Raw genomic sequence first — 24,929 nt, forward strand, 5'->3', positions numbered from 1 at the left:
TCTCTCTCTCTCTCTCTCTCTACTTAACATGGGTTCTAGGGTTCCAATTCAGGTTCTCATGCTTACAAAGCAGCAATTTATCAACTGAGCTATCTCCCAGCCCTGTATTTTAGTTCCTTACAACAAGAATCAAAAGACCTGACCACACAAAGTAAAAACCACACCAATACCATGTTCCATCTTCAAAGATGATGCAATACTGACTTGTTTTCCTCACTGCTCCCTTTGCAAGGAACGGAACAGAAAGTCATAGCGGGCCATGTCTGGGTTGTTAGTGGGCCACATCTGGGCTGTGCCCACACTGAAAGGAAACCCCACAGTTCCTGGCCAGACACAGCACCTGGGCCCCACTCAGCCGGCCAATCCCTGACCTTGGGAAAGTGCCCTGGTGAACCTTAGCCTGGGCCTGGGCAGGGAACTGGGACACTTCAGGTGCTACCTCAACAGAAGTACTACTATGTGCGCACAAACAAGGAGGGAACACAGGTGTAACTTAATTTCAAGGTCCATTAGCAGCAGAGAGTGGGGAATTACATTGCTAAAGGCAAGTCCTAGAACTCAGCAGGGAATTTTTTCAATTTCCAAATTGTAAGAACAATAATTACGGTGGTTGTTTTTCCCAAACAGCATCCAGGTTCAAAGTCACGACACTTCCACCCTAAGTGTTGGACGACATCGTGTGTGGGGCAGATGTGGTTTGAGAAACGAAGGGCCACCTAAGAGTCAGGTGGGATTAAATGCCAAAAAAGGTCAGTGAGTTGTGCCTGCACACAGGATTTTGTGCCGGTGTTTCCCAGCTGACCTTGCAGCGGTAGGGAATCCAGAATGATACTATGGTCACAATGGGTACAACGTTGCCTTCTATGGAACAGTCAACAGCACCCACTCAGGTTCTGAGCGATGGCAACTGGTTATTGGTATGTCAGTGTAGTGGCTAATATTCCCCTCCAGCTTGATGGGATCCAGAACCATCTAGAAGGCACACTTCTGGGCATATCTGTGAGGAAGTTTTGGGTTAACTGAAGTGGGAAGACCCACCCTCACTGCAGGCAGCACCAGTCCTGGATTGAACAAAATGGAGAAGGTGAGCTGAGCACCGGCATCCGGTTCTTGACTGGATGCAGTGTGAGCTGGCTTCTCGTGCTCTTGCCCACCACAGTGGACTGAACCCCCAAACTGCTAGACAACATTAACCTTTCCTTAAGTTGTTTTTTTTTTTTGCCACATCAATGAGAAAGTAAACAAATGGATGTGTACACCCAAGCCTCTGCTGTAGAGTTGTGTGCTATGTGGTGCCCTGTCTAGGACGCTGCAGTCTAGAGGCACAACTGTCATATCCAAGGAAGGGTCCCCAGCATTGACTCAACTGGGGAGTCTCAGGCATGACCAACAAGAGAGGGAGTGAATCCTTGAGTGGCATCCACTGCATCTGAGAAAGGGAAAGAAGATGCCACGTTCTGCCTTCAAGCAAATCAGCAACAGGTGGAGAAGCACATCCAGGAAAACTCATCCTCGGTGAGCAGAATTGCCACATTCCTTCAGCAGCTAAGGCCTGGACCATGGCTGTATCGTCAGAGTGCAGATCACCCATCCGTAGAAGCAAGCAGGGCCACAATCACACAGCTATGCTTACACTGCCCACCCCTCCAGTGTGGCCATGAAGACCTACACAGCCAACCCTCTGTGAGTCATCACTTACAAAGCTAGAGAGAAACAAAATACATACCAAAAAACCCTAAACATCCAGCTGAGTATGACAGAATATGCATACGTATAAAGTGCCCAGATGAAACCCAACATCTTGTACATTACCTTAACATAAAACAAACAAAAAACAGAACTAGAGAAAGGCGCTCTCTCTCTCTCTCTTGCTCTCTCTCTTGCTCTCTCTCTCTCTCTCTCTCTCTCTCTCTCTCTCTCTCTCTCTCTCTGTGTGTGTGTGTGTGTGTGTGTGTGTGTGTGTGTGTGTGTGTGAAGACAACCTTGACTGTTGCTTCTCAGGTGTCTTCTACCTTTTTCTTTTCAAGACAAGACTGGTCTGGAACTTGCCAAGTAGACTAGGCTGGCTAGCAAGCCCCAGGGACCTGTCTGCCTCCATCTCCCCAGTACTTTGATTGTACAAACCACTATATCTGGGCTTTTTTAGTATGGGTTTGGGGGAACAAACTCGTGTCTTCAGGTTTGCAAGGAAAGCCCTTTACCAACTAAACCATCTTCTCTGAACCCCCCCCCCCATATGTCTTTCTAAAAACCAAAGCATAGTCTACCCCTTGTTTGTAATGGGAAGGATCAAACCCAGGACCTTGAGCTGGCTGGGAAAGGGGTCTATTACTCAGCAATGCTCCTGTTCCCATGAAAGCAGAAACATGTCAGGGGAGTATTCAAGTCCTTCCAAAGAGTAAGTCTGGGTAAATTAATTTACTTCATGATTGAGGGGAGGGGTGGAAACTTTTGTGATCGGATTCCCTCATTTCTTTGACTCCCCTTCCTCTCCAACAAGATAAAAAGGGCTCACAAATGTACTTTAATCTGATTTTTTTTTATTTTAATAAAGTTTATTTTCCACCCAAATTTCTCTAAGGACATATTAACTTTGGCGGAACAACAAAACCCAAGGATGATACATTTGGAAAAAAGCCATTTTTTAAAAAAAAAAAGTCACAGAGAATACAACTAAACAGAGCAAGGAAGGGAGATACACACACACACACACACACACACACACACACACACACACGCACGCACGCACAATGCGAGCACACGCAGCTCGCTGTTCCATCTAAGAAAATAAATTCAGTGAACATTCTTTCAGCTGCTATGGTCCCCAATTTAGAAGCAGTTTACAGTCAGCCAGAAGATGGATCAGCAAGCAATAAGACACAGGAGTAAGCAATCAGAAACATCAGTGAGCTGAGCGACACTGGAGAAGTCGTAAAGACCCGCCAGGGAGAGTGTTTCTGAGCAATTGCCACATGTCTTCCTGCTGGAAGGAAGAAAGGAAAGCCTCACTTAAGTCAGGTTGGAACCCCATAAAAATGAACGCTCTTGCAGCTCATGAGCCATTGCTGAGGTGACTAGAGGGCTCTGAGGATCAACAGCATGGCCCACGGAGCAGCAAAAGCCATGGCAGGCTGCTCGTGGGTGAGAATTATTAGTGTAGAACTCTTTCATCCTCCTCTGGAGCAACCTTTCTGTAGGCATGGGGGACAGTAAAAAAGCAAGGTGAAACAGAAACCGTGTTTAACTGACAAGACAGAAAGGAGCCGCCAGCATGGGGGAAGCCAAGGAGACCATCCTGCACATTCACAACCATGCCTAAGAAAGGACAGTATCTGTGCACTGAGGGACCACATTGTAGCTGCTAAAGCAGTAGACACCAATAGAGAGAAAACCTCCTATCAGAAAGCCAGGCTAATACTTAGGACACTCAATTCTCCTTTTGCAGGACCTTTTGGAAGTAGTAACACTTCTGTTACAGACTGTGGTGGTTTGAATGAGAATAGCCCCACAGGCTATATATGATTGATACTTGGTCCCCAGTAGGTGGAACTGTTTGGGAAGGACCTGGTGGAGGGAGTGTGCCACGGGGCACACGCTTTGAGGTTTCAAAAGCCAAAATCATCCTCAGTTGGCTCTCACTACTGCTTGCTTGTGAGCTCTTAGCCGCGGCTCCAGCACTATTCCTGCCTGCCTGTTGCCATGCTCCCCTTCATGATGGTCATGACCTCTAAGGTTCTGAAGTTGTGAGCCCCAAATAAGCACTTACTTTTTTCAGTTGCCTTGGTCAGGATGTTTCATCACAACCACAGGAAAGTAACAGAGCCACAGATTTGAGCCTTTGCGATGACTCACAGACAGAAACGGGAGCATGAAGAATTTCTTTCTCAGAAGCTAACAGAAGGAGGAGCAGTTAATCTTGACTGTCAACTTGATGGGCTCTAGAATCTCTACAAGGCAAGCTTCTGAGCATGTCTAGAAGGTAGTTTCTGAACTGGGTTAACTGAGGTGGGAAGTCATTCCCTGAGAGTGGTACCATACCCTTGGCTGGGTTCTCAGACTGCACGGCAAGGGAAAGGCAAGCGAGCAGGAGCATCCATCTCCCCTTGCTTCCTGGGGATGCCACGTGACCAGGTGAGCAGCATCCCTCTCCTCCTGCTTCCTGGGGATGCCATGTGACCAGCTGAGCAGCAGCATCCCTCTCCCTCTGCTTCCTGGGGATGCCACATGACCAGTTGAGCAGGAGCATCCCTCTCCCCCTGCTTCCTGGGGATGCCACGTGACCAGCTGAGCAGCCTCCACCTCCCACTGCTTCCTGGGGATGCCACGTGACCAGCTGAGCAGCAGCCTCTCCCCTTGCTTCCTGGGGATGCCACATGACCAGTTGCCTCATGCTCATGCTCCACCTTTCCCTGGCATGGCAAACTGTGCCCTCAAACTGTCAAGCACTCTGGCATGGCAATGAGTAGAGTAACAGACACAGAAGGCACACATGGCCTTTTGGAGACGGTGGTACCAGGAGCTCTTCCCTTTCCAGAATACTTAAATTCAGTAAAACATGTCAAAGTACTGGCTTCTCAGAAATGCATAGCAGATTAAGCCAAGGTAAAGACCCTGGAAGAGCAGGAGAGTAAGAGGCACCTGCTGCACACTTCTCTGAGCTTCCTCTCTTCTCTCCCCATTTTTTGGAGGTCACAATCCATTGCTAGGAAGCTGCTCCTCCACAAGATTCTTAGGCGTCAATTCCAATTAGCCCCACAATCTAACCTCCTACAGAATCTCTCCATAGTCATCTACCTCACAATGACCATGGTGTGTTACTTTATGTGTAGATATTCTCTCCCTAATTATCCGGTTAGAACGCTGAAGGTATGGAGTGTATCTAAACATGAGGTCACAAAGGCATGAGCATGGGGTTATTACAAATTTAATTCATAGGCTAGGGATGTGGCTCAGTTAGCAGAGTGCTTGCCCGGTATGCATAAGGCCCTGGGTTGCATCCCCACCATCCCATAAATGTGGTATGGGACCTCACATCTGTAATCCCACCACTGGGAGGTGGAGGCACAAGGACAAGAAGTTTGAAGTCTTGGCCACGTAAGACCAGCCTAGGAAACATGTAGCCACGTGGGGTTTTGTCCCCAATAGTGTCTGGCATTTGAACATTTGATCTCCAGTTGATGGCACCATGTGGGGAGGTTGAGGAGGTGTGGTCTTGCTGGAGGAAGTATGTCAGTGGGGGCAGGCTTTAAGAGTCTAAAGACTTGAGCCATTTCTAGGGAACTTACTCTTCAGTTTGCTCGTGGCTCGAGATCTGAAACCTCAGCTTCTGCTCCACCCACCAAGCCTGCTGCTTGCTATCATGCTCCCTGCCCCTCCCCGCACGATGGACCCTATCCCTCTGGAACGGCAAGCCAAATGAACACTTCCTTCTATATGTTGTAATAAAATACACATTTTATTACAGCAACGGAAAAGTAACTAATATAGACTCCATCTCAAAACACAACAATTCTGACTCTGAATTTGCTCCTACTTCAAAAATCAACAACAAAAATCCACCCAGCATCTTTCTGAGTTTTTTTTTCTTTTTAAAAATTATGTATATATGGGTGAGTATGCACACTTGGGTGCAGATGCTCCCCAGAACTGGGGAGGCAGGAACAGGAGGGATCTCGGGGCCAGTCCGGCCAGTCTAATCGGTGATTTCTAGGCCAGGAAGAGACCTGCCTCAAAAGATAAAGCTGAAAGCAATTGAGGAAGACATCCAATGTTGACTTCTAACATCCATATGCATGCAGAAGAGTAAGAGGCACAGTACAAGCAGCTGTAGACATGAGTGTACTCACACACACACACTCACACACACACACACACTCTACCCTAGCTTCTTCCAAGTCAGATCACCTAGCACCGTGATGAAGTCAGACAGGAACTCTCGGGAAGCGGCTTCCACTGGGAGTGGGCACTCGAGCAGAGCCTGCAGAGGCACAGCGCCCACTCTTTAATAAGCGTCTCCACACAGCAGGAGGTTCCCTTGTCTAATTACAGAAGCTGCTGGAAATGGCAGAAAGACAGGATTTATAGCCTAGGTGACACTGTCTCTGTGTTGTAATTAAAAGTTATTTTTAACACTTTGGTGAGATACTAAGATTACTAGAAATAATGTTTGTGAATTAAAACTTGGTAAGGGGCAAAAGGCCATAAGTGAAAGGTAATTCACCCAGTTCACATAACGAGAAAAATTTAACTGATTTGACTTTGAGAGGCAGGAAAGGAAGAGAAAAATCTTTCCTACTTTTGGGTCGCTGAGTTGTCACAAGAGGGGAGAGATAAAGCAGCCAGGGTGTGTGCGAAAGCAGGCTGCCTTTACTGATCTATTTGTTTGTGTATCACAAGATGCCGGTGTAGCCTGGAACTGACTGTGTATCTGCGGATGACCCTGGGTTACTGATCACACTGCTTCGACCTCCAAACACAAGCACCGAGAGTACAGTGCCCCCTGCCACTTCCTTCTTCAGGCAGTGCTGGGGCTGTGACCCAAGGCTTTGTGTCTGAAAGGCAAGCACTCTGCTAACGGAGCTATATCCCCAGTATCTTAAAACTTAATCTTTAAAAATTCAAAACTAACATGGCTACTTAACTTCATCTTCCAAATAGTGTGTGTGGGGGGGGGGGGAGCATTTTGCCTGTATGCATGTCTGTGTGCACCATGTGTGTGCCTGATCCTTGAGACACCCATAAGAATGCATCATGTCCCTCAGAATTGCAGTTACAGACAGTTGAGAGCCATGCAGGTGCTGGCAACCAAACCCAGGTCCTCTAGAAGAACAAAAAGTGCTCCTAACAGCTAAGCTATTATCTTCTGATCACAGCTAGAGAATACAACATACCAGAAGCCTAGACAGCTGTTCACAGCCACCTCTCCAAAGTGCCTCACCTCCAGCCCTACACCAGAGACTACGGTCATCCTGCCAAGAGGAACTGGGACTCACACACACGGGCTCAGGGTGGGCTCCAAGGGGCTGTGATACAATGACAGACTCGAGGCAAAGTGTGAACAATGGCCTTTGGTATAAGACTTAGGTTTTGCTTTTAACCATTTCCCTTCTCTTGGTTAAGATTCCAGTTTTGAGAAGGGGCCAGGCAAGATGTATCCCTGTGGAAATCACGAGAAAGAGTCCACCTGGCATTCTATAATACACAGAGGCATTGTGTACAGCGGCAACCCTGCCTTAGCAAGAAGCTACCACAGGTAGTCGCCAGTCATCTTAAACTTCAAAGATCTGGGGGCTTCTATCACACTGGCTACCTGGCTGGCCTGCCTTCCTTCCTTCCTTCCTTCCTTCCTTCCTTCCTTCCTTCCTTCCTTCCTTCCTCCCTCCCTCCCTCCCTCCCTTTCTTTTTTTGTTTTTTGTTTTTCAAGACAGGGTTTCTCTGTGTAGCTTTGGAGTCTGTACTAGAACTCGCTCTGTAGATCAGGAGCTAGACTCAAACTCATGGAGATTTACCAGCCTCTGCCTCCTGAGAGCTGGGATTAAAGGCATGCATTATTTTTATTTCTTGAGGCAGGGTCTCATGTAGCTCAGGCTGGCTTCAAACTCACTATGCCACAGAGGATGACCCCAAATTCCTGATCCCCCCGCTTCCGCCTTGAGTACTCAGAGTACAGGTTTGTACCACCACACCTGGTTTATGAAGTACAGGAGGTTGAACCCACAGCCTTGCCTGGTAGGCACCCTACCAGCTGAGCCACACTCCAGCCCCTAAATTCCCTTCCTTCTTCTCTTATAACCTTGATAACCCAGCCATCTTCCACTTATGGGCAGGGAGTTCTCCTTGCTTGCCAGAGTAACATCTGTGCAATGAGAAATTATTTTGCATTCTTCCATTTTTTTTCCTTTTTCATATGAATTTAATCATTCATTTATATCTGCCTGCAGCCACGGACAGCTTACTTCACACTCTGCGTTAAGTAAGATAGAGCAGTACTATCTTACCTTCTGTTAAAATTCCTCAGCTTTGGCAGTTGCGTGTTTTAGCTTTCTGAGAGGTTCTCCCAGGACAGCCTCAAATTCACTGTACAGACGAGGATGACCCTGAACTCCTTGATAAACTCCCACATTCAAGCGCCGGGATTACAGGACCACACTGCCACATCCTAAGAACTGGCAGACTCTTGCAGCTGCCGGGATCTGGGCAGCAAGAACTCATCGCCAGGGAGCTTCTCTGATAAGCTCTATATTTCACTTAATCTAGGTTCTGAATCTTATCAGTAAAAGCCAATTCTAGGAGTTCTTTATCTGCAAACGTATCAGAGAAACCACCAGATATTGTGAGGGGACCATGAAGGCATCCCAATATCTGTTATTAAAACATAAATAGAAGCTTGCCTTCACAACAGTCATCAAGCTTAGGGAGTCTACATTGTGCCAGTAGAGCGTTGGTGCTGGGATCTTAGGCAGGGCTCAATGACCTGGCTGCACAAGAAATGGCCATCCTTACCTGCCACATTAATCTTGTCAAGTGATACCAAGCTGGGGACAGCTGTGGTGGAGTTGGTAGAATTTGCTCCTGTGCCGTTGACCAGATTGTCCACCTTCGACTCGAGCTTGCCAATGCGCTGCAAGATGTTATCCAGCAACACAGCCAGCGTCTTCTTCAGATCTGCAATAGAAAAGGAAGAGAACTGAAAAGTTCTGCAGGTGCGGCTAGGCATATCCAACTGTGGCTGTGGATACCTGGGATATATATGAACACAGCCCAGCTCTAACTCACAGACTTGCTTAAAACATCGGAAGACATTTTTGCAGGGTTTTCTTTAGTAATTTTACTGTATAGCACTTGAGCATGAGCTCCGTAGATGACAGTGTAACTACAACGTAAAAAAGCCAGACAGAGGCCAGGGTATTAGCACGAGGCATAAGCATGAGGACCTGAGTTCAGGTCCTTAGCACTCACATAAAAAGCCGTGTGTGGTCATGCATGCTGTGATCTCCAGCACTGGGGAGCGGAAGGTATACAGAAGATAGCTAGGGCTTGCTGACTGCCAAGCATGAATCTGGGTTCAGCAAGAAAACTTGTCCCAAGAGAGTAGATGGAGAAAGGGAGAGAGCAGAACACCAAGCATCCTCCTGTGGTCTGCCCTCCAACATGCAACACACACACACACACACACACACACACACACACACACACACACACTCACACACACACACACACACACACACACACACATCCAAAAATATAACAAAGTGTGAACATGCTCTCTCTGCCTCTGTAATATACAAAATAAAACTGAAATTGGGCCAGCAGTGAAGATGGGGTACATACAAGAACCTGGGTACCCTTCCCCAGAATCACAAACAAACCACAAAACTCTCAAACGTTTCTGAAGTAGCACAGATGACCTCCCCTAAAATAGGCACACCCCAGAGACAGCAGGAACTGTCTTCAACCCTGCCAGACTCCAGCAAACAGAGCAGTCTATGCAGAAAGCAACTCTGACAAGGAGCAAGGTTACAGGATTCTTTCTGGACATAAGGTCCTGACCGAGAGAAGTTTGTCACGGCCCACCCTACTCAGCACTGCAGGAGTTCCTCCACGTGGCACTGTGGCTATTGACACACACATGATATGAAGGTGCAGCAGGCCTCAAAGCAGCTTCAGAATGAAGTTCACTACAATTTTCAGTGTCTAGCATATTTTATTATAACAACTTTTTTCACCAAATCTTTGATGTAGGGCTGGCCTTGAATTTACTATAGTCAACATTGGCCTTGAACTCCTGATCCTCCTGTCTCTACCATCTGAGTGCTGAGATTACAGGTATATGCTGTCTTGCCTGGTTCTCTGTGGAACTGGGGGTTGAACCTAGAGCCCTGTGTGTGGCTAAGCAAAAGCATCCTACCAAATGAACCACATTCTTAGCTCTCAAAGTTTTTTATTATTCTTCTAAGATTTCATTCATGTATACAATGTCATATGACCATATCTGCCCATATTTCCTGGTGCTCCAATTCTGTCGTATCCCCCAATACAACTTCATGTCTTCCCCCATCTCTCTCCATTCTACCCTCCCCCTTTCCTCCTCCCTTCCTCTCTCTGATAGCCCACTGTCTAACTAGAGTTATTCATATGTGCACAGATGTAGGGCAGTCTACCTATAGTGGCCACACACTCTCAAAGAAGAATGATTCTCCCTCCTCTGGCAGCTATCAGCTGGCTCCTCAGTAGGGGTAGAGTTGGAAAACACTTTCCTCATCTATGCTAAACAATCAGTTTTTAAAAGAGTATATTTTGATGTGGGATTCCCCTCTCTATGCTGTGAATACCATTGGTTAATAAAAAAACTGTCTTAGGCCTGTGATAGGGTAGAGTAGAGCTAAGCAGGAAAACTAAACTGAATGCTGGGAAAAAGAAGGGTGGAGTCAGGGAGAAGTCACAGAGCCTCTGATGAAGACAGATGCATTGGAACCTTGCTGGTAGGCCATGAGCCTCGTGGTAAAATGTAAAATAATAGAACTGGGTTAAATTACGATGTAAAAGTTAGCCAATAAGAAGTTAGAGCTAATAGGCCAAGCAGTGATTTAATTGATAGTTTCTGTGTGGGTTATTTTGGGAGTCTGGGCACCTGAAAAACAAACAAGTGGCTTTCTACAACAATTCTTGTTGGTTATTGATGGCCACAATCCAACACTCATAGCCATGCTGGAGAACCCGACATTAACTATAATCAGATTTAGAAAAATGCTGAACTAAAAACTAGAGTAATCATTGTTCACAAATACTTCTTAAACTAGTAAGGATGTGGTCATATTCTAAATGCTAGGGATAGTCTCCTGTGGTGCTTACACAAAAGAGTAGAGTCCCTTTCTTACACCTCTGACTGTTACACGTTCCACCAAGCCTCACCAGAGAAGAAACAAGCTCCTTGGAACAGAACATAAATGTGTCATGAACACTGTAGTCTATGTTCCTGGTTGTTTAGCATGAGAATTGTGTGAGCACCACACCACACCACAAAACAGCAAGGAGTCCCTAACTGTGGTGAAGAAAAAAACTCCAGACACTGCTGGATATATACTAGGGGCAAAATAGCCTTCACTGGAGAAACCACAAAGTAAAGGCCATACTCAGATCTCCTGCATTCCTAGTCATCCTCTGGGGGTATTAAGAGTGTTTGAGGAAGATTTGCAGCCAACAACGCAAGAGTGAGAAGGGAGGCTGCAAGCATGCATGAGTTGTGGCCTCCAACCTCACTGCCACTGCTACAGACACAACAGGATGAAGGAGCGGCTTTGTTTTCCTTCCTTCCCCAGGGAAGGGAACAGAAAATGAGCTAACATGGATGGGCTCTCAGGGCTGGGAACCTCCTGGGATGTGGTAAAAAGCTACAGCACAGAGTCCTAGTCAAGTTCACAAAGGGACACATCCTAGTCAGGACACAAAACAGTCACAGAATCACTTAAGGAGATCTTCTCAGGCTGGGGAGATGGCTCAGCTGGACAAGCACTTGCTGGAGGACCTGAGTCGAGCCCCTAGTACCCATGTACAAAGCTGGGCACAATGGCACATGCCCATAGATGCCAACACTAGGGAAGCAGAGAGGGGTGATGTGACTCCCTGGATCTCACTGAGTAGCTCCACGGTCAGGGAGGTACCCTGTCTGAAAATGAATATAGTCAAAAGCCACTTAAAAGGACACATAATGTCAACCTCTGGGCCCCAACTACCTGCTACACATGCACCTGTACAGACATGTACAGGTGGAGGGGTGAGGAGAGAGAGAGAGAGAGAGAGAGAGAGAGAGAGAGAGAGAGAGAGAGAGAGAGAGAAAATACATAGATTTTAGAAAAGCTGGTCTCCCTAAATTCTAAAATAGGTTGTCACAAAGAGTGACCTTCTCTCTCTGTTAACAGTGTGTGACTTTGTGACAGACATGGTGTATGCAAAGACTTGATGAAGGAGGAAGAGGAGGAAAATTCCTTCCCACACCATCACAACACTATCAGTTCTGTCTGCGCCTTTGTCCTCCTGACTTCCCCAGTTAACTCAGTGCATCCTACCAAGAGATGAGGACTGTAGCGCTAAGGACAATCCCCTCTTCAGAGTCACTGTAGACCTGCCTGCAGGCATTTCTAACGTGCAGCTTCTGAACCTACATATCAGGCTCTCAACTCTCATGCCTCTGCCATGTTTTCTCACTCAGTCATGTCCCAGCCATCACACAGAGTTGGCAATGCCACTGTGCCCTGCAACTCCACCCACCCACCCCGTGGAGGCCCAAAAATGTGAGCCTATTCCACCTTGTCTGAAGGTCAGAGAGCTTAAGCTTGCTCAAAGTTGCTGACAACCAGGGCTCTACCCTGACCTAGGGTGTGGTTACTTGGTGTTTGGACATTAAGAAGGCCCATGAGATAGATCCACTCCACCTTGACCAAAAGTCAGAGAATTCAAGCATACTTCTGCTCCTTTTGAATTAGAAGGTTTGACCTAGGGAGTGGCTGCCTTCAGGATACTTGGTCTAGGGTGGGTTCACTGCCTAAATAATAGAACACTTTTCTCATGAATTAATGGCTTGTCATCTTAAAGTATTGAAGCAAGTAAATGTTCTTTTTGTCCTCTGTATTATGTTAAGGCAGTTTTTTGTCTTTCCCCCTTCTGTATTGAGGTTTTAAAGTGTATGGAAAATTAAACACAGGCGAACTCAGAAGTTAGAACTCAGAGTTGCCCTCCCAATACTATCCTATGTCTCTGTGTTTCATCCTTATCTCTGCTTCTCCTACCTAACTTTTCTAATCCTCACACCCCTACACTGGAACGTAAGAGCCCACCACAGCTAGAAGCCCGGCAAAAGTCACCCCCAAAAGGTGGCCCATAACATATGGCAGCCCTGACATAGTGCAGCCTGTGACTTTTGGCAGCCCAATGTAATGCAGCTTGTGACATACGGCAGCCCAACATGGTGCAGCTTACAACACCACCCCACCACCACTGAGCAAAGCCAGCTGATGGTGAGGTAGAGACTACCTGATAAACCAAGAGTTTCTTGAGTTTGTTTTATTGTTTTTGTTTCTTTAAGGCTGAGGAGATGGCTCAGTTGGTAAAGTGTGAGTTCCTAGGTTTGAAACCCAGAACCTGTATAAAGAGTCAAAGATGGGTAGGTTTTTTTTTATTGTTGTTTTTGGCTACCAAGAAGTCTAGCCTAATTGGAGAGCTGTAAGTTCACAGACAGATCCTATCAAAAAAGATATAGAAGAGAATAAGAGGGGAAGATAGCCAGCCTGGAGTATATGAGTATATGTCCTCCACACCCACGTACACACACATGCACAGATACACAGGCGCGAAAATGAGTTAGTAAGAACCTGCTTTGCAAGTAGGATGAGGCCGCGAAAGCACTAAAGTCAAGTTACTAAACACCTCAGCATCTCCAGGCTTTTTACTGCAGAGGGCATGGTTTCTCTCAGGCTGAGAAAAAAAGAGTTTGTTTCCAAGGAAAGCGATACTAAGTCACAATTTCAAAGCGATACAAAATTTAAAATTAGTTCTTGTAGACTAGGCTAGCCTTAAACTCACAGAGATCCGTCTGCCTCTGCATCCTGAGTGCTGGGATTTAAAGGTGCGGGCCACTGCTGCCCAGCTTAAAAGGATTTTTAAAAATGGTTTGCTTGGGCTGGAGAGATGGCTCAGCGGTTAAGAGCATTCAATTCCCAGCAACCACATGGTGGCTCACAACCATCTGTAATGAGATCTGGTGCCCTCTTCTGGCCTGCAGGCATACACATAGAAAGAATATTGTATACATAATAAATAAATATTTAAAAAAATGGTTTGCTTGTTGGTGTGCGGTTTGCACAACACACATCTGGAAGTCAGAGAACAACCCCCGATTTTTCTTCTTTATTCCTCTCTCATATATTACATCCCTCCTCTCCTCCCCAGCCCCTCCTCTTCCATTTCCCTACAGAAAAGGGCAGGCCTCCCAGGGATATCAACCAAACATGGCATATCAAGTTTCAGGTTTCAAAAAGACTAGGCACCTCGCTCATATTAAGGCTGTATGAGGCAACCCAGTAAGAGGAAAAGGACCCCAGAAGCAGGCAAAAGAGTCAGAGCAGGCCCAGTTCGCATGGTTAGGAGCCCCACAAGAAGACCAGGCTACACAACTGTAACATACATGCAGAGGCCTAGGCCTGACTCATGCAGGCTCCCTGGTTGTGGGTTCCGTCCCTGTGAATTCCTATGAGCCCAAGTTAGTTGATTCTGTGAATTTTCTTGTGATGTCCTTGACCCCTGTGGCTCCTACTGTCCTTCCCCTTCTTCCACGGGATCCCCTGAGCTCCACCTCATGTTTGGCTGAGTCTGCATCTGTTTCCATCAGTGGCCAATGAACAACTCCAGATATTGTTGCTAAGAATCCTTCTCCACTTTCTATGTTTTGTTTAAAACAGGGTCTCTCATTGGCCTGGAACATCCGCCACATATGTTAGACTAGCTGCCCAGTGAGCTCCCAGGCATCCACATGGCTCCCCCTCCCCCCATCTCACCATCCATGGGTTTATAGATACAGGCTGCCAAGCCTAGATTCCTTTATAAAATGAGTTTGGGGGTCTGAACACAGGTCCTCACACATTCAGGGAGAAGGCTTTACCAACTGTGCCAACTCCTAGGTCCCATTTAAAGACACAATTCATGAGAAGCACATGAACAAAGAAGATGGGGCAGATGGGGCTGAAGAGATTGTTCTGTGATGAAGAGCACATACTACACTACTCTTCCAGAGCAAACCAGTTTGGTTTCCAGCATCCACACTGGGCAGCTCACAGCCACCCGTAACTCGAGCTCCAAGAGGTGCAACACCCTTGGTCCCCTCAGGCACCTACACTTATGGGTACACATTCACACAGACACGTGTACTTGTAAACAAATACTAAATGAACAAAAAGGGAGGGCTAAGGGGAGGGAGAGAGGTGTGGTGGGAGAGAGAGGGAGGGAGGGAAGGAGGGAGGGAGAGAGAGGGGCAGGGCTAAGAGGATGGAAAGCTCAGACTCTTCCACTTTTACACATACACACGATGCCCAACACACTGCAGCACTTAGCGAATATGCTTTACATGAGCAAATGAATAAAACAGATGAACTATCACCTATTCACGAAGAACAAACAATCGTCCTCACATAAAGTATAGCTTTCCAAGTGATAAAATTATCTCTCACCTGTTTTTTCTTAAAAGGCGCAAAAACTGTTCCCAGCTTTGCTGCAGTCCTGAACAGACAGCGGAATATTTGTTTATGCTGTAGTCTTAGTGGCAATCCATTTATTAAAGGACACCGCATAATGAAGACTCGTTTTGATAGAGTTTAATAAGAAAATGAGGACAGAAATATTCCTTCCAAACTCTAGCATAATCCTTTTATATTTATCAGAGTGTTTTACAGTTATGGTAGCAGTAAAATGTGTCCTCAGCAGGATTATAATTTCTAATTATTAATACTTTCAATTTTTTCCTTTTTCTTCAGAAGCCTTGGCAGTAAAACTTTAAGCCTGACACAACCACCAAAAGTTTCTGTGTCCCTAAAATTCACTATGCATAAGAAGAATGAGACTGAGTAGTTGAAAACATTTTGAACAACTCTGGGGAAAGGAGTTCTGGCGCTTTTCGAGCCAGGACTTCTTGGGAGATGCTGACATCAATTTGACCATGGCAGAACAGGTGCCCTTGTAGCGTCTGGAAGTTTTCATCTCCAGGAAGCCATGACGGTCCATGATAGAAAGAAGAAATGACCAAGAGCAAGAAGGAAAGGGGGCTGGCACTGCTATTCCTTTGTGGGGGTTAATGTTGGCTCACAGGATCCAGGGTGCTGAAGAGAGCACCTCCATGTGCCTCTGTGAGGGGGTGGTACATTATGTTATTTGAGGTGAGTAGATGCACCCTGAAACTAATGTCCAACAAGGGCTCTCAGAAGTGACAGAGGCTCTGCTGGTAGATTAGAGTCCTCGGGTGTGTGACCCAGATCCTCAGGAGAGGATGGCAAACCATGATTTCTCTCATCAAACCTACCAGCATTCGAGGAATTATCAAGAAAGGCTGTACAGGGGAAGGCTGGGCGGTGGTGGCACACGCCTTTAATCCCAGCACTCAGGAGGCAGAGGCAGGCGGATCTCTGCGAGTTCGAGGCCAGCCTGGTCTACAAGAGCTAGTTCCAGGTCAGGAACCAAAAGCTACGGAGAAACCCTGTCTCGAAAAATCAAAAAGAAAAAAAAAAAGAAAAAGAAAGACATCCTTCCCCTGACCCCATCTGCCCTGGACCACAATCCCTTCTAGCATTCTGCGGACTATTTCAGGACAGGAAGCAGAGACAAGGGAGTCCCCGGAAGTTCATTCAACCAGCTGGTCTGCGTCACGTGAGGAAAAATGTAAGGAACATCACCTGGGGCTGTCTTCTGACCTCCACGTGTGTGCCATAGTGCACACACATGTACACACACACAAGCATGAGCATGCACACATACACACACAGAGACAGAAGAGAGGGTGGAGGGAGGGACAGATGGAGGGAGGGAGAGAGAGGGGTGGGGAGGACAACAAAACCAGGCAGCTATCATCAACCCTGCTGAAACTCAGCAGACTTCTCTGGTCAGCCAAGGGTTCCGGGCAAGGCCAAGGCTTTCCGTCCACCTGTAAGGAACACTACCCATTGGTGGCACAGAGCTGACTTTGCAATGAGCAGGGACTTACACCCAAACCGCCAAAAATAACTCCCTTCTCTGTTTGGCTCCTAACTCAAATCTTTTTCTGCCACAGCTGCCCTGAAAGACAGAGCATGGACAAGAGAGCTGGCTGCAAAGTAGCCTTGCTCACAGCTCTAGAAAACAGGCAAAGACAGGGCACTAATGAGAAAGGAAGGTGTCAGTGAAAAGAGTATTAACCCCGACCTCCTAGAACCATCAGCTGCCAGGAATGCCAAGTTCCATGAATTACGTATTTTCACATGAATTTTAAAATGACCTTCCGATGGAAAGAAAATATGGTCATCACATTGACCAAATATAGTGCATTTGTTATGTAGAAGAGCATTCACAACAGTGATGGTTTTATATATACGTTGTCATTTATTCCAGACGAGAGCTGGAAAAGACTCAAACAGGGCAAGAGCAAGCTCAGGTTACATTACCCCATCTGTGAGCTAGACCCAATCACTAGGCAAATATGGGTGTTGCCTCGAAATCTGTGTTCACAGCTGATGGTGATTCATGAGTTAATAACTATGTAGTCGTCAAGTGACTTAACAGCATGAAGAAACACCACAAAGATGAGGTTTTGGTATATAAATACCACTCCAACTTCTAAGAAGGAACGTGTACTTGTATACACGATCTACACACCCAAACATACGTGTCTCTTAGCACTTGTGAAAAGGCTGGAGGAGGGCAGGGAATATGGCTGAGCTGGTAGAGAGCTTGCCTATACGTGCAAAGGCTATGTCTCCAGCACCACATAGCCTAGGTTTAGTAGTATGAGCCTGCAATCCCAGCATTAGGGAGGCAGAGGCAAGAGGTTTAGAAGCACAGGGTTATCCTTGGATACTTAGTAAGTTCTAGGCCAGCTTGAGACCTGTGAGGCCTTATGAAAAGAAAAGGAAAGGAAAAAGAAAAGAAAGCATGAGAGAAATTTACATCACTGGTTCGATCTGGGTTTGATTTCCTCATATGCTCCCAATTTTCTTTAAAAGTTCCCATTCTCTTCCAAATCCCCTAACTGCAAAGGGCCAGTTTAAGTGTGCAGGCAGTCCAGTGACTTCCTCTCTCGGAAGACGCCCCGGTATCAAGTTGAATAAGATGTCTTAGAAGATTTTCAGTGCCGCTCACCATCCTACTTATTTGCCTGTGTCTTCTGCCCCAGGGTCTCATGCAGTCCCTGCTGCCCCCAACTCCCTGTGTGGCTTGAGACGACTTTGGCCTCCATCCTCCTGCCTCTACCTGTCTGGGGTGCCAGGTAAACACCACCGTATCTAGTTTGTGTGGCAGTGCATGTGCCCAGGGCTTCCTGAATGCAGACGAGGCACACGCTCTCCCAGTTCCTGCCTCGACTTCCTTCAGTGATGGACTGTACCTCTAACAGAAATAAATCCTTTCTTCCCATAAATTGCCTTTGGTCTGGGTGTTTTCGCACAGTGACAGAAACTAGGGCGGGCACAGCATCCAAAGGTTGAGTGTGTCTAACACTGAAGCCCTGGCTGCGTGGTAACCAGTGGGGGTTCAACTAGGCTGGTGTGCAACAGAAGTTGCCCCCCAAATTTGGTGTGTGGGTGACTGCTGTCCCCTTCATCCTCCCGTCCCCACACTACATGGAAACAGGTCTCTCAGGACATTTTACCACAAACAGTTGCCATATCAAGAGCCCCCATAATAACGACTTGGAGCACCCTGGGTGTGGAGCCCACATGGAATTCCTCCCATTTCCTGCCTCACTAAAGACAGGACTGTGCCTCTCACTTTAGTCTCTGTTGTCAGGACACCATGCAGAGACAGTCCTGTGGTGACAGGGGATGGGTGACACTGTTCATTCCTAGCTCCTACTGTGCGCTAGGCAAAGCCTTGAACAGAGAGTGCTCACTGTCTCTGTCAACCAGGCTGAGGAAGATGACCATACTGTTAGCTGGCCGAGAAGTTAGGAAGGATGAGAACCACGGGGTGGCCCTCCTGTGAAGAGGTCTGGCAGACTTCTCAAAAACTGAGAAGATGGGCCTAAAGAAGACACAGAGGCCAGAACACTGGGAAACACTCTTCTATGATTCAGAACAAGAGTGAGGATGGCAGGCAGCTCCTCGGGGCCTCACCATGGTAAGTGGTCTGCCCGGCTTGATCTGAGAGGAAAAAGAAACGGAGGTACTGGTGTGGAAAGAGACAGGGCCATGGCAGGCTCTGAACACCATCTAAGGGGAAGAACTTTCTGAGAAGCATCCTTTCTTCAAGCCTGAGGTGGGAGAAAAGGCTTCAACAATAGGGAAGGTGGTGAGCCCCATATTCACACGCACACACACACGTACACACACACACGCACACACACACTCATACACACACACCCCTCACTGGCTGCCTCCTCAATCTTCACACTGAGCTGATATACTTGGGAGGCTGGCCTGCCTCTGACAGAACTGTCTGGCTGAATGTCCACCACAGCACAGAGGGGAACTCCCCAAGCCCCAGAGGTCCATTTTTAGGTTCTAAGGGCGCCAAGCAGTCCTTTCCTTAACCACAGCAGCTGCATCCTTAGCCAATCCAGGAGCCTCTTCCCCCTGCCAGCTCCTCTGCAGTAACAATGTATTGTTCCTTCCAGCGCAGAGGCTGTTTCCTCTCTGACCGTTTCCCAGGAGACGCCACCAAAGTCCTAACCCTCCCATGACAGTTTCCTTGGTCCTACTGATAAAAAAACAGAGGCAAGAAGAAAAACCCAAAAGAATGAAAACAAAAACCAAAAAGTACCTTTCTAGGCTTGCCAGTTTGTCCCATGCCACCTCCTCCTTTCTCACAGGAGCCCTTGAAAGAAAGGTGCTGTAACAGCTCTTGACTGCAGCTCCGAGAGTCACCTGGGGATGCGCAGTGCCCGTGGGTCAACACCCTGGCCAGAAATATCCATGCTGGAGAGGCACCTCCAGCCCAAAGCTGATACTTCGGGCTGCTCAGTCCTGGCTGCTAATCAAAGCCCAGAGCTGACCCCTTTCTCCCCTCCACCTTCTGCCTGACTGTGCCTCTTCCACCAGCACCCCACCCTGTCTCTCCAAGGGGCACCAGGGGCACCTCCAGCACTCATTTCCACAGCACCCCTCTCCCCATTCATTCCCATTGGGCCTTTCACCTCACGGCAGGCAGGCCCTCTCGTCTCCCTAGTGTGGGCCTATCTCCTGTTAGGCAAGCTCTGCCTCAACCTCCCCTCTTGACCCACCCCTCCTATTGTCATTCAGGTACGCCCAACTCCCAGGACTTTAGCCTACTACAGAGATACTTATTTGCTGTATTCTCAACAGCCAAGCAAGGAATTGGCCTAGATGCCCATTGACACATGAATGGATAGTGGAAATATGGCATACATACATGTTGGGATTTTATTCAGCTATAAAGAAAAATGAAAACTGTGGGAATATGAGTGGTCTGGATATTACTGTATTAAGTGAAGTGATGTAGACTCAGAAAGACAAATACTACATGTCCTCCCCATATACAAGAGTTTAGCTTTTAATGTATATACGCTTCTGTTTACCTTTATATATATGTGTGTGTATCATCTCTATATATCTACATATAGATATATTAATGTACATATGCAAATGTGTCTTATGGGTGTAGGCTATGAAACTAGAAAGGGGATCACGAGGGGAAAAGGAGGTGCTGAGGGCGGGAAGGGCAACAGTCTCAAGGGACATGAAGGCAGAAAGGAGGCCATGGGGTGGAATGGGGGATGGAAGGAACAAGGAGAAACAGAAGCATGGGGTACAAAGAGGGCAGGAGAATTAACAAAACCAAATTTTGTTTGAATATATCAACCTAAGTGATCCCTAATATTCTGAGTTCAGGTGCCTTCTCTCACCACTCAAGGTAAAAAAGTTCCTCAGGGACTTTTATTTAAATGTGGGGTGTGTGTGTGTGTGTGTGTGTGTGTGTGTGTGTGTGTGTGTGTATGTGTGTGTAGGTGTGTGCACATGAATATAGGCTCCTTCAGAGGCAGAAGAAGGCGCTGGATTTTCTGGAGCTGGAGTCACAGGTGGTTGCACACCAGCAAGTGGGAATGCCGAATGAAAGAACAGAAAGCATTTCTTTTTTCCTTGCTTTTCTTGAGACAGGGTCTCTCTGTGTAGCCCTGATTGACCTGGAACTCGCTCTGTAGACCAGGCTGGTCTCAAACTCAGGGATTCACCTGCCTCTAAAGGCAGGCACCACCACTGCCTGGCTCAGAAAGCACTTTTAATTGCCTAGCCATTTCTCTAGTCCCTCTAGGATTTTTTTTCTAATCTAATTTTTCCTTTGCTATTTTCCAAGGAAGAGTGATTGCTCTCTGACATTGTCCTGCTGTTCTCCAGGATGGGGCACCCACAAGAGCAGAAAAGCCCTTTCCCCAGCATATGCCCAAAGCCTAGATAGTTGCTTAGAACACACCAGCCAGCAAAGGCAGGCCCTCACAGGCAGTCTCTAAGGATGAGAGACAGTCAAGTGGACAACCTGAGCCTTCAGAGCTCAGCAACCAAAAGCCAGGCAGAGACCAAGACAAAATAGGCCACAGATAAACCAGGCAGCAGGAAGTGGGTGTGGGGAGTTAGCTAGGAGAGGCTCCCTGCTGTGTTAGCCTGAACTAGTAAAGAGTCCTAGCCCAGGAATAAAATACAGAAATAAAGGGTACAGTTCATGAATATAGAAATGTAAATTTGTAAGCCCAAACAAATTTTGGAAAAAAATAAATAAATAAAGCTGGCAGCCATTGTTAACCTTTAACAACCGCTTTCTGCCTTAAAGTCACACATCCTGGCAGCCATGTGGACAGAGGTAAACTTTTAACAATTGTCTTTGCCTCCCAGCTTCCCTGCTAGGCAGGTCCTGCAGACAAAGGTTAGCCTCTCACTGTTGCCTCTGTGGGACCCTCTGCTCGAGTTCCCTTAATTTTTAACTGTGACTCTACTCTCTGCCTTGCATTCTTTCAGGGACAGTGCAAAGGGCTGGGTCAGCCCCAGGCTTTCCCAAACACCCTAAGTTAACATCCTAATGTCCTGTAACCAAAAGCTGTAAAACTTAAAATGTGCTGTGACTTTAAACCTGACCTCAAGGCTGTAAAAGCTCTTTGACCCCACCCAGTGCTTGATTTGAAGGTAGGAGGAAGCCCCAAACCAGCCCCCATTGCCACAGCTACAGAAGCCCAATCTCTGGCTATAGTCAGAGCTATAGCTGATAGGCTTGTGTGCCCCATGGTGATTTTTTTTCTTTTTCTGGAATAAAGCTTACTTCTGGTTTAACAGACTTTGCTGGTCTGTCCCCCATCACGGTGTGACACCCAGACCCAACACTAGGAGCTTCCCTGGAGCTAAGCGTTCCAGTGGCAGGGGATGATAGAATCATGGGACATAGCTGGACTACGGATCTCATTACGCTGCATCTTCAGAATGAGAGGCCTGAAGTGGCCCAGGCCTGGCCTTAGATAAGAGAGCACCATCGGGGATGGGAATTTGGGTCAAGCAGTCAGAGACAGATTGGGTCACCTCAGAAACAAGAACATCATTGACTAGAGTGAATGACAGCATCTACCATGCCCTGACAGGCACAGCCCATGATGTGCTGGCCTGGGATAAGCAGGTGTGGTGAGGAGGCAGGAGCCAACACCCTCTGCACCCCATGGATGAATGCCCCCACTGTTCTGCACAGGCTGCTGGGGACCTTCCAGCAGCCCATCTGAATGACCGAGTCCCAAAAGGAGTTCAGAGGTCGCTTTTCATTCTGTTTTCTGTTTCTTATTTCTTAAGAACAAAAGCAAGCTAGAAAGACAGGAAAAACTGTGGAGAAGAGGCCTGAAGGGAACACTTCATTGCAAAGAGGTCTTGAAGCCTCTCATGCCTGAATCAAGAATTCCAGGACAGCTCATGTGTGCTGCAAAGGTGGCTGACGTGGAAATGACATTCCTTTCACATACAGATACTTTATGTTATAATAACAATGAACTAGGCTGAGGCCTGAATGTATACGACCGTGGATGGAGTTTCTATCATCTCCCCCAGCAATTAATATGCTTGTGGTCTCAGTTGTTTTCTTAACAAACTTAAGTAGCAAGGAGGATTCGGTCAAAAGCTGTAAGTTGCTGACTTCCTCAGACCAAAGGAATCCTGAGTGGCTGAATCCCTGAAGGCCATGACCAGAGAATGGGCTATGGTTACCGGGGAAGGGTGGACTGGAATGTTTCAGAAGTTGTGGGAAATGGACGTTGCTGTCGCCATGGCTCTAAGTAAGTGAATCTGCTATAAACAATGAGAGAGGCCGTTTGCCAGCACAACTTTATGTACATCATTAAACAGTGGTGTGAACCTGGCTCATGGGCAAAGCTTATGATCAGCTCTGCTGTTTCGGGATCTGGAACCAGGGAGTCTAACAAATCAGGAACGATCTAAAACCAACTACGAAAACTCTACCTGTTTATAGTAGACCAAGATCCTCTGGTTCTACCAATGTGGGAATGGGAGGAGAGGTTGCTTTCTTTCCTCTCCTCTGACAAGCTCAGACAAGTACATAATGCATTTTGGTAATGTTCACATACATTCTCTCTCTGTCTTTCTCTCTCTCTCTGTCTCTGTCTCTCTCTGTCTGTCTCTGTCTCTCTGTCTGTCTCTGTCTCTCTCTCTGTCTCTGTCTCTCTCTGTCTGTCTCTGTCTCTCTCTCTCTCATTCTCCCCTCACTCCTATTAAGTTCCTTCTCAAATAAAAAGTTTATTCAATCTACTAATGGGATCCCTTTAAGCTAACCCATTCCTGGACACAGAGGATCAATTATTCATTCTTCCAGGGCAAATGTCTAGGCAGTACACTGACATGGGCTGTGTCTGTGGCAGACAAGCAAGAGAGGACCCACATAGCCCAGCTAAGCCACACAGCATCCCATAGTCTCAGCACCTGCCTGAAACAGGACTTCATGTAGCTCAGACTGGCCTCTAAAATTCCATCTGTAGCCAAAGATGACTTTGAACTCCTGATCCTCCAGAGCCATCTATCTGTCAATGTTACCAATGGTGGGGGGTTAAAGGAGAAGTGGGGCTATCAGAATGTCTCTCCAGCTTCCCAGGATTAGCACTAGGTCACACCCTAGCTAATATCACCATCACTTGGTTACTCGCATCCAAAATACTAAATCAAGGAAACAGTGAGGTTACCAAACTCCAGACACCAAAACAAAATCAAATGAAAGCCACACAGCAGTAATCTATGTTAGAACACCTTTATTATCTCATACCAGGAGATATTGTTGATTGTCACAACTAGGGAGGGGCTACTGGTATCTCCTGCTAAAAGCTTACCACGTGTGCTAGTGATTTTAGCTGTCCACTTAACAAAGCCTATAATGGCCTGGCAAGAGTTTCAGTCAAGTAACTTCTCTCTCTGGGCATGTCTGTGAGGGACTGTTGAACTTTTTAATTGATATGGGAAGGCCCAGCCCACTGTGGTGTTACTATCCCTAGCAGGAGGTCAAAGGCGATATAAGTAAGCTATATATAAGTAAGTATATAAGTAAGTACATAAGTATATATATAAGTAAGCATGAGAATATGAGTGAGTCAGGGACGGAGACTGGGAGTGACCAGCAAGTGGCCTTCCGCCATGGTTCTTGTATCCAGGTTCCTGACTCGACTGCCCTCAATGATGGACTCTGATCTGGAAGAGTAAGCCAAACAAATCCTTTCCCTCCCTAAATTGCTTTTGGGCAGAGTGCTGTGTAACTTTGACAGAAGAACACTAAAACCCTACGTAAGCAAATCTTCCTGGAATACAGACTTATCTAACCTAAAACATCAATAGGACCAGGAAACCCTGTCTCAGTGGACCTCACCACAGGAGGGTCCTACATAGCTCAAGCACACACACACTCTGGTAAGTTCCAGAAACTCAGTCCCACTGACCACTTAGATTGGCAAGTCAGCCTGGTGGGAGGAAAGCATGTTAGACTCACTGATGACTCCAGATTCACTATTTGCTGGTATGGGAGGAAAGAACGATTACTTCACTGACGGTCATCGGGAAAGGGTTAGAATAAATAATTCTTATAGGTGCTTTAATATGCAACGTCCTACGATGAAACACATGGCTGAAATTCCAACAGAAGACTCAAAGAGAGAGAGAGAGAAAGAGAGAGAGAGAGAGAGAGAGAGAGAGAGAGAGAGAGAGAGAGAATGTAGAACTGTT

General features: G+C 46.9%; 1 protein-coding gene across 2 annotated transcripts in view; it reads right to left on the reverse strand.

The window, feature by feature from the left end:
* The window catches only part of Mgat5 (alpha-1,6-mannosylglycoprotein 6-beta-N-acetylglucosaminyltransferase), a 295,861-nt gene that overhangs the window by 164,546 nt on the left and 106,386 nt on the right, over nt 1–24,929 (reverse strand). For both annotated transcript variants that reach the window (XM_026779700.1, XM_013346690.2), the window contains exon 3: nt 8,503–8,664. In XM_026779700.1, the coding sequence (XP_026635501.1) occupies nt 8,503–8,664 (162 nt within the window). The remainder of the gene's footprint in view (nt 1–8,502; nt 8,665–24,929) is intronic.

This window comes from Microtus ochrogaster, chromosome 6, assembly GCF_000317375.1.
Source record: "Microtus ochrogaster isolate Prairie Vole_2 chromosome 6, MicOch1.0, whole genome shotgun sequence".
NCBI lineage: Eukaryota > Metazoa > Chordata > Mammalia > Rodentia > Cricetidae > Microtus > Microtus ochrogaster.